At 44.7% G+C, this 10432-nt stretch overlaps 1 protein-coding gene across 5 annotated transcripts; it reads left to right on the top strand.

The window, feature by feature from the left end:
- Positions 1–1620: 1620 nt before the first annotated feature.
- LOC125517227 (histone-lysine N-methyltransferase, H3 lysine-9 specific SUVH4-like) lies at positions 1621–4786 on the top strand. Of its 5 annotated transcripts, none has more exons than XR_015602751.1 (5): positions 1621–2534; positions 2652–2884; positions 3430–3521; positions 3615–3702; positions 4549–4786. XR_015602751.1 is itself a non-coding variant. In XM_087521860.1 (4 exons), exons 1-4 carry the CDS (start codon positions 2462–2464, stop codon positions 3619–3621), a joined length of 366 nt encoding a protein of 121 aa, XP_087377986.1. In that variant the 5' UTR covers positions 1621–2461; the 3' UTR covers positions 3622–4786. The 5 variants fall into 5 exon arrangements, 3 of the variants coding, with proteins under 3 accessions (XP_087377986.1, XP_087377985.1, XP_087377984.1); XR_015602750.1 differs by having other exon boundaries at positions 3615–3833; XM_087521860.1 differs by having other exon boundaries at positions 2652–2845; positions 3615–4786.
- The last annotated feature ends 5646 nt before the right edge of the window (positions 4787–10432 follow it).

The following is a 10432-nucleotide window of genomic DNA, read 5'->3' as shown; positions in this document are numbered from 1 at the left end:
ATTTTTGACATACTAGATCAGTTCTTTGCGCATAAGGATTTGTGATGACCATGGTAGGTAAGCTACGGCAAGAGATGCATCAAGCATGAAGTGTCCATCTATTAAAGGAAGAACAGGGAAGAATAACACTGATGAACTTCGGAAGAACTGCGAAGAATGTCGAAACCCTAGAACAGATCTATGGTGAAAAAAGCAGAGAACTTACCAGAGCTGGTGAGGAAGCGGAAGGGCGCCGCAGTTTTCTGGTACGATCAGGGCAATGCAGCGGCCAAGGTCGGAGCAGAGACGACGGTCGGCGATGGCGGTGGAGTTCCAGAAGCTGAGCAACCCGAGGAATACGACACGAAGAGGCACGGGGGGAAACGGTGAAAATGACCCCTCGGTCCTATTTATAAGGCGAAGTGAAAAAATGGCAAGTATGGGAATCGAGGAGCCCAAAAAATGGATAAGTTAATAAAGGTGTTGCATCGATGACTGGATATATATTAAATGAAGGAAATCTCCGACATCAACGGATGGATGACGTCAGGATGGTTTATCGTAATTTTGAAGTATGACGTCATGACGGTTTACAAGATCAAAAATGAAGATAACAGAGAAGATTTTTTCTAAAGTGTGGAAGATTGACATCACTACTGGAAACAGAGAATTTGCCATCAGTCAGTTCTTTGCCATCTGCTTACAAAAAACAGATGGCAAAGAAATGACAGATGGCAAAGAACCTGGTTGCCATCAGCCAGTTCTTTGCCATCTGCCAGCAGATGGCAAAGAATCTTTGCCATCCGCTGGCAGATGGCAAAGAAGTGGGTGGGGTCCAGTGGATGACGGAGCTGTAACGGCCCATTAGCCCCACCTCTTTGCCATCTGCCAGCCGACGGCAAAGATTCTTTGCCATCAGCTGGCTGATGGCAAAGAGGTGGGGCTTTGCCATCCGCTGGCTGATGGCAAAGATGTGGGCCTATGCCATCCGTTGGCTGATGGCAAAGAAGTGTGACTATCTCCTCCCCCTCTTCTTCACAAAAAAAATCTCCTCCCCTCTCTCCCAGCCCAGCCCCACCCCTCTCTCTCTCTCCCAGCCCGGCCCCACCCCTCTCTCTCTCCCCCAGCCCGACCCCACCCCTCTCTCTCCTCCCCACCTCTCCCAGCCAACACCGAACCGCGCCCCAACCCCGTGTTCCCGACGCCGCCCCTCCCCGCCACCGCCTAGCACCGCCGCCGGCCCGCCCCTCCCCGCCACTGCAGCCCTCCCCCGACCCTCCCCGCCCCTGCGCCCGCCCCCTCCCCACGGCCCTCCCAGCCACCACCCAGCACCGTCGCCAGCCCGCCCCTCCCCGTCACCGCCCAGCACCGCCTCCGGCCCGCCCCTCCCCGCCACCGAAGCCCTCCCCCGACCAGCCCCGCCACCACAGCCCGCCCCTCAACCGTTGCAGGCCGTGGTGCCGCCCCCTCCCCGCGGCCCTTCCGGCCACCGCGGCCGTCCCCGCCACCGTAGCCCGCCCCTGCGCCCGCCCCTCCACCGAGCCAGGCCGCGGCGCCGGCCCCTCCCCGCGGCCCTCCCTGCCACCGCGCCATCCACTGTGCGCCATTGCCCGTTCGCGTGAACCATCCCGGTGGGTAGGTTTGTTTCTGATCTTAAGTTTTTCCCCATTCAAATTTTCCTTGATTTTGTTCAGATTGAAATTTGGGCTGTGTTTCGTTGAAGGCCCGATTTCACCTGCTGAGAGCTGTTGATATCTCAGTTTAAAGCTCATATCTATTTGGTTCGAAACTGAATTTTATCAGAGGAAGTTTTGTGTGTTCGCAAGCCTACAACACCCGTTGCATTTTCTTCAGCGTGACCAACAACTGCACCTCTGAAGTTAACCATGGCCAGCTACCCACTATATCGTCTAGATGCTTGAGGGATAACGTCACCGCTGTGCACGATTTCGAGGTGGCCAGTTAGCAGTTGTTGGATGGCATCTGGTCGGCAAGCACATTCCCTCAAGTTTCCGCCTCGCCTAGCATCCACCCCACTTCCCCAGCCAACCCAGCCGCCCTCTCCATGCCGAACCCCTGTGCTGGTGGTGGACAAAGTTTGCAAGAGGAACTTGATTTTTTAGCTTTATTTGTTTCTTATACAGGTGATGCTTTTTTATATTATGGATGGATTCTTGATAGCCATCATGGATTACTGCTAAGTAGATAATAGAATATTAAATAAGTAAAAAATTCTGCACGGTATAGTAATGATAACATGGTGTTAGTTCCTATGATTTTTTTGCTTAAAGCCTATATTAGTCGAATTTAATGGTTTTGTACAGTTACACCCACAGATTACAGCATTCAATGAGTTTGATTTGTGGCAGGATCAATGTTGTTCGTTGTACTGTTCCATAATTCCTAGCAGTTTTTTGTTTCATCAAAGGTGGTCACATTCAGATTCAGATTTTTATAATTACATACAGATTTTTTTTACTTAATGATGATATGTGTAGCCATCCTCCCCGGGGCTCCAATCTGTGAGTATGTTGGTGTGTTGCCGAGGACTGGAGGTACTAATTTTTCACTTAAAGCTTTTATTTCTTACGCATCATTTGTCTCATTGCTCGGTTTCTTAGTTTGTCTCTGAAAAATGGATGTTTGTAAATGATTTGTTTCCACTCTTGTAGAGAAAAGGTCAGGGTCTGATATGCATATGCCATCACTTCATGTTGAGAACAATTCCGAGGCACCACCGGCACCGGAGTACTGCATTGATGCTGGCTCCATTGGAAGTTTTGCAAGGTTCATAAACCATGGCTGCAACCCTAACCTCTTCGCCCAGTGTGTCCTAACCAATCACCACGACGTCAAGCTAGAAAAGGTGATGCTTTTTGCTGCCGACACGGTACTTCCACTTCAGGTTAATTGATTTCTGTTGCATCTCAACAATTTCTACAGGAAAAACTATATAGCTTCTCTTGAGTTCTAACTGGCATACGTGCTTTGCCGGAGCATTGCTACGACTATGGCTATGTCTTGAACAACGTCGTTTCTGTCGATGCTGAAATCGTCAAGCTGCCATGCTACTGTGGTGCCCCAGACTGCCAGAAGCGACTATACTAGCGGATCTTTTCTGTTTCGGGGATTATATGTAGTATTGGGGGTATGAATGCGGCAATGCCTGTTGTCCATATGAAAAGCACGACATCCTAAAATTATTAGCGAAAGAAGCGCGTTTTTTTTTGTGTAGGGTAGATGGCATGCTGGACACGCTAATTATAGTTAGTAAACGAAGTTTGTCTGGGTGTCATGCCTGTGGGTCACGATGCCATGAAATTTTGTGAACAACTGGTTCATATAAGTTGATGGAAGATTTAATCGATCTTTAGACATTTACATGGTCAGCATCCTGCTTTCGAAGTACCTCTGTTCATATTTCAGCATATTTGTTCTTTTTGTTACCAGGTAGCACCTAACATCGACAGCTGCGATGTCAGGAACTCCCTCGCAATTGCCGAATATGTCGCTGAAATTACAACTTCTACAGACAGACCAAGGTAATTATCTGCTTAGAACCCTGTCGAGTTATTTACAGAGTTCTGACCTGGTATGACAATAATAATCTCATTGCAAAATTCTCTGTGCTGTAGGAGTTGAGTTGTGAGGCCCCCACCTACATGACACCAAACTGATATCAATGAGAAAAGGCGTAGTATTCCCATTGACTGGTTGACTGAGGTAAGTATTCCATTCGATGCTCCATGGATTCGGCAAAGTAGTCTTAACTTAGTATTCTCTGGAATGTAAAGTTCTTACAAACCCAATGTTTCATTGTCCAATGGAGGTGCAGTACAAGCTTGAGCTACTAGGTGAAACACTATTCCTTGCTGTCAACATCATTGATAGATCAATGCATAGAAAAACATGTCTCGAGTTTTCTCTTGAATGGAACCTGCAATTTCTCAACTGTTTAGTGAAGCTTACCTTGAAAAGAACTATAAATACTATAGGAAGGAGAGTAAGACAATGACAGTTCATTGGAATATGGATTTTGAGAGGATATTTATGGGTTTAGATCTCTGTAATTACATATTACTTTCCTTGCTGATGCTATTGCTCATTTTATAAAACTATCCTACATCGCACACATGGTTCAAAAGCAAAGAGAACAGTGTCGTGATTTATAAACTACGCTTATAAACAAAAGAAACCATTTTATCACTCCTGCAGTCCACAAGAAAGAGAAAAAAAGAATTTCCACCATAATCTTTGTCTTCCTACTTACTTTTACTGACCAATAAAAACAACTATGAAGGAATCTTTCCAGAAAATAGATAAAGATCCTTTTTAGTTTGAAATGCACAACTCCCAACTTGTCTTTTACTTCTGTTCTGTGCATGTAGAAGATGATCTATAAAGGAATCTTTTCAGAAAATGGATAAAGATCCTTTTCAGTTTGAAATAAACTATAAAGGAATCTTTTCAAAAAATAGATAAAGATCCTGCTGAATGGTGTTGTACTTGTACAGAATGGTGTCTTCTTCTAGTCTTCTTCTTCTAACTTTCTTATTTCCCATTTTATAGATTTGCTTAAGATCACAGAAGCTTGGGTTGATGGAGTGCTTGTATTTAGTTTTTGTTTTGACCTTGTGAAACTTGTTACCTATGGATGAAACTGTGTAATATTGATGAAACTATGTATATGTACGGATGAACCTTGCTACTATTGGTAACATGTATTGGATATATGTGTTCATGACTATTGGTAATATGTATTGAATATGCTATATTGGTCATATAAATATATTTGTGTTTGATATTCTGTGAAAATGAATTGATATAAGAAAAAACAAAATTAAATGGGGCAATATAGTCACTTTGCCATCTGCTGGCAGATGGCAAAGAGCTTTGCCATCAGCTGGCAGATGGCAAAGAGGCCACGTGTCATCTACACGTAAAATTTGGGCTGGCCTATTTGGGCTCTTTGCCATCTGCCAGCAGATGGCAAAGCTCTTTGCCATGTGCTGGCAGACGGCAAAGCATGCAGCCTTTGCCATCTGCTGGCACACGGCAAAGAGCCTGCCGTTAGCCTTCCAACGGGGCTAACCCCGTTAAGAGGCTTTGCCATCTGCCAGCTGATGGCAAATCCACAGGCTCTTTGCCATCAGCCAGCAGATGGCAAAGAAGCCTTTGCCGGCAGGGTTTCAGACAAACTGTTTGCCATCTGCTAGCTGATGGCAAAGCCTTTGCCATCCGCCGACCATGCCTTTGCCATCTGCCATGGCAGATGGCAAAGTGCCAGATTCCAGTAGTGATGAACAAGTTCAACCCAATCTGGGGCCTAATGTTGGGGATATTACTACTGGAGGTAAACCGGCCTTATGTAGCCGGGTTGACTCTTTGAAGATTAGAAGCCCATGAAGATGTAAAGATGATGGCGCTTTACGGAGGGCCCAAAGGCGGGTTATAGTCTGTAAATGTAAACCGGCCTAGTCATGTAACTTGTATAGTAAGATAGAAAGAGAGAGGCCAAAGTGGATACGTTTATGAACCGGCTTCGGGACTCTGTAGCCCGGCGGGCGTCAACCTATGTATATAAAGGGACGACCCGGCCGCGGTTTAGAGATAGACAACAACAACTCGAGAGCCAGACAAAGCGGATTTGCTCCCTGGCCTTCGAAACCCTAGCAATACCAATCACAACTAGACGTAGGATTTTACCTTCATCGAAGGGGCCGAACTAGTATAAACTCCCGTGTCCCCTTGTCCGGTTTAACCCCTTTAAGCTAACCCATTGCGATGGCTCCATGACTAAGTCCTTTCACGAGGACATCTGCCGTGACAAACCCACGACAGGTGGTGCTCGAGGAGAAGAAGGCCGCGCTTGAGGAAAAGAGGGTGAAGATCGCCGCCAATGCCGAGGACGCCAAGATGTTGACCTCGAATATCAACTCTTTGGATGCCGACGCTAGAATGATTGTGCAATACTACCGCTACCAGATGCTGGAGCGGCAGAAAGATGAGTTGGCGAGGTGGCAGATGAGGACGCGGTGGAGGCGGAGGTGGACGCAGACATGGAGGCTTCCTACGCGTTGGCGATGACACCTCTTGATCTGGAAGCATCATGCTGGGATGGATGGTCCGACAGGGCAGAAATGCATGGACTGTCGGACTTATGTTCTTTTGGATTCGGTCATGTAAAAACTAGGCATATTTTCTTCCTTTTTGTTGTGGTCGGGGATGCGATCCGGCGTATTGTGTGGATCAGCGTAGATTTGAATTTGAATTTGCTGGTGATAACCCACAAGTATAGGAGATCGCAACAGTTTTCGATAAGTAAGAGTGTCGAACCCAACGAGGAGCTAAATGCAGAACAAATATTCCCTCAAGTTCTGTCGACCACCGATACAACTCTACGCACGCTTGATGTTCGCTTTACGTAGAACAAGTATGAAACTAGAAGTATTTTGTAGGTTTTGTTGGATAGGTTTGCAAGATAATAAAGATTACGTAAATAAAAAGTAGTGGCTGTTTAGGTAAAGAAGCAATAAAGTAAATATAGCGAGTGTGTAAAAGTGGTGGTAGGAGTTGTGAAATTGCCCCTAAGCAATTGACTACTTTACTAGACCGATAGCAAGTATTATGTAGGAGAGGCCACTGCTAGCATGTCATCCCTAACTTGGAATTCTATGCACTTATGATTGGAACTATTAGCAAGCATCCGCAAATACTAATGTTCATTAAGGTAAAACCCAACCATAGCATTAAGATATATTAGTCTCCCTTCAATCCCGTATGCATCAATTTCTATGCTAGGTTGAAGCTTCTGTCACTCTTGCCCTCCAATACATAGTCCTATCAACATACAACTAACCCTAGGGTGTGATCCACGTGCGCAATCATATGATGGGCACCAAAGGACAGCAACATAACCACAAGAAAATTAAATCTATCATAGCAATTCATCAACCACCGATAGGACAACGAAAATCTACTCAGACATCATAGGATGGCAACACATCACTGGATAAATATGAAGCATAAAGCACCATGTTCAAGTAGAGGGTACAAAGGGTTGCGGGAGAGTGGACCGCTGTAGATAGAGGGGGGAAGGTGATGGAGATGTTGGTGAAGGTGGCGGAGGTGTTGGTGTAGATCGCGGTGATGATGATGGCCCCCGGTGGCACTCCGGTGCCACCGGAAGCGAGGGGGAGAGAGCCCCCCTCCTTCTTCTTCTTCCTTGACCTCCTCCCTAGATGGGAGAAGCGTTTCCCCTCTGGTCCATGGCCTCCATGGCACGGGAGGGGCGAGAGCCCCTCCGAGATTGGATCTGTCTCTCTGTCTCTCTCTGTTTCTGCGTTCCCATATTCTATCCTTTCACCGTTTCTTATATTCCCGGAGATCCGTAACTCCTTTTGGGCTGAAATTTTGACACGATCTCTATCCGGAAATTAGCTTTCTTGCGGCGGAAGAAGGGCATCAACCGCCTTACGGGTGGCCCACGAGGGTTAGGGGAGCACCCAGGGGGCAGGCGCGCCCCCTGCCTCGTGGCCACCTCGGGCACCGTCTCGCGTGGATTTTTCTTCCCAAAAATCATATATATTCCAAAAAAAATCTCCGTCAATTTTTATACCATTTAGATTCCGTTTGATATGGATATTCTGCAAAACAAAAAACATGCAACAAACAGGAACTGGCACTGGGCACTGGATCAATATGTTAGTCCCAAAAATAGTATAAAAAGTTGCCAAAATAGTATAAAACGCTTGAGTCTCCTTGAATATTTACTTGGGGTGCCTCGGGCATCCCCAAGCTTGAGCTCTTGCCTCTCTTCCTTCTCCTCACATCGAGACCTTCTCGATCATCGAACACTTCACCCACACAAAACTTCAACAGAAAACTCGGTAAGATCTGTATAATAAAGCAAATCACTACTCTAAGTACTGTTGCAAACCAATTCGTATTTTGTTTTTGCATTGTATCTACTGTAGTATAACTTTTTCATGGCTTAATCCACTAATATAAGTTGATAGTTTCATCAAAACAAGCAAACTATGCATCAAAAACAGAATCTGTCTAAAACAGAACAGTCTGTAATAATCTGAACATTCACCATACTTCTGATACTTTAACAATTCTACCAAAATTAGGAAAAATAAAAAATTTGTATAGGAAGGAATTTCAAAAATAATCAGAACCATTTGACGTTCCAGCTAAAAATGTAAAATCGCGCACTACAGCCAAAGTTTCTGTCCTGCACCGTACAAACCATCAAGCAAATGTAAACATCCTAAAGGCAAACCTTGGCACATTATTTTTATATTTAAAATTTATAAAAGCACACAACAGAAATAAATGACTCTCTAAAACTTCCGGGTTGTCTCCCAGGCAGCACTTTCTTTAAAGCCATTAAGCTAGGCATATAGTGCTCAAGTAATGAATCCACCCGAATCCGAAGGTATATCAAAGCCAATTTTAAATAACAATGATTTGTAATTTAGTAGTGAGCACAAAGTAACATATATCATGCAACAACGAAGTCTAACTCTCTTCCTATGAATCGGCATGTCATAAAAGAACAATTCATGCACACATAGTAAAGGCCAATGCATAGTATAAACAGTTTCTTGTAATTTTATCATATTGGAAACATAGAGAGGTGGAGATATAGTTCCTCTCTCATAATAATTGCAAGTAGGAGAAGCAAGCACATGCATATTATATTCATCCAAATCACCATGTGCAACGTTAAAAGGCAACCCATCGATATAATCCTTAATAAGAGAAAACTTCTCCGATATAGTGTAGTTTGGAGAATTCAAAAGATAATAGGACTATCATGTGTGGGTGCAATAGAAACAATTTCATGTTTAACATAAGGAACTATAGCAAGTTCATCTCCATAAGCATAATTCATATTGGCATCTTGGCCACAAGCATAGCAAGCATCATCAAAAAGGGATATTTCAAAAGAATAAACGGGATCATAGCAATCATCCTCCGGTAAGTACGAAGGGAAATTAAACAATGTATGAGTTGAAGAGTTACTCTCATTAGAAGGTGGGCACGGGTAGCTAATCCGCTCTTCCTCCTTTTGTTCTTCGCTCTCCTCATCATCTTTTTCATCCAATGAGCTCACAGTTTCATCAAGTTCTTCTTCCATAGACTCCTGCAAAATATTAGTCTCTTCTTGGACAGTGGAGACTTTCTCAATAAGTGCATTAATATCGTAATTGTATTCATAATTCTCATAGCAATATTTAAGGGTAGCTAAATTTTCAGGCCTATAAACCGAATCATACGCGGAGGCCTAGCATACCAATTCAATATATGAATTTGATCCCATAATAGTTTCCATTTTTGTGTCAAGCAATAATCCCCTAAAGTATTCACGTTGATCCAACGTTACTCCCATTACATAATTGAATGGGGTTTTCTCAGGATTATTAAAATAGTACATAATATATTTCACATAACCATCATCAAGGGTTTTAGGAGGTTCCCCATCTCCATGAGTAGCAAGTACACCTAATTTTTTGGTATTTCGTGTTCCATATCCATAACTAAAGATAGAGAACAACTAAGAACAACAAATAAAAATTACTTAGTGATAAAGCAAACAAGCACACACGAGAATATTCACCCCACTCTATTGCTCCCCGGCAACGGTGCCAGAAAAAGGTCTTGATAACCCATAAGTAGAGGGGATCGCAACAGTTTTCGATAAGTAAGAGTGAGGGAGTCCTGGATTAGGGGGTCTCCGGACAGCCGGACTATATCCTTTGGCCGGACTGTTAGACTATGAAGATACAAGATTGAAGACTTCATCTCGTGTCCGGATGGGACTCTACTTGGCGTGGAAGGCAAGCTAGGCAATACGGATATGGATATCTTCTCCTTTGTAACCGACCTTGTGTAACCCTAACCCTCTCCGGTGTCTATATAAACCAATTGGTTTTGAGTCCGTAGGACAACAACCATAACATACAATCATACCATAGGCTAGCTTCTAGGGTTTAGCCTCTCTGATCTCGTGGTAGATCTGCTCTTGTACCACCCATATCATCAATATTAATCAAGCAGGACGTAGGGTTTTACCTCCATGAAGAGGGCCCGAACCTGGGTAAAACATCGTGTCCCTTGCCTCCTGTTACCATCCGGCCTAGACGCACAGTTTGGGACCCCCTACCCGAGATCCGCCAGTTTTGACACCGACATTGGTGCTTTCATTGAGAGTTCCTCTGTGTCCTCACCGTTAGGCTTGATGGTTCCTACTATCATCGATAGCTATGCGGTCCAGGGCGAGACTTTCCCCCCGGACAGATCTTCGTATTCGACGGCTTTGCACTGCGGGCTAATTCGCTTGGCCATCTGGAGCAGATTGAAAGCTACTGTCGGATTTCGGGTTCCGGCAGACCCTTAAGGTTCGAACACTAGGGTGCGCGCGGAGATTACGCCTTCAACCTCT

This window comes from Triticum urartu, chromosome 5A, assembly GCF_056163025.1.
Source record: "Triticum urartu cultivar PI428250 chromosome 5A, HENAU_Tu73, whole genome shotgun sequence".
NCBI classification, from domain to species: Eukaryota; Viridiplantae; Streptophyta; class Magnoliopsida; order Poales; family Poaceae; genus Triticum; species Triticum urartu.
This window is presented reverse-complemented; position numbering and strand designations above follow the sequence as displayed.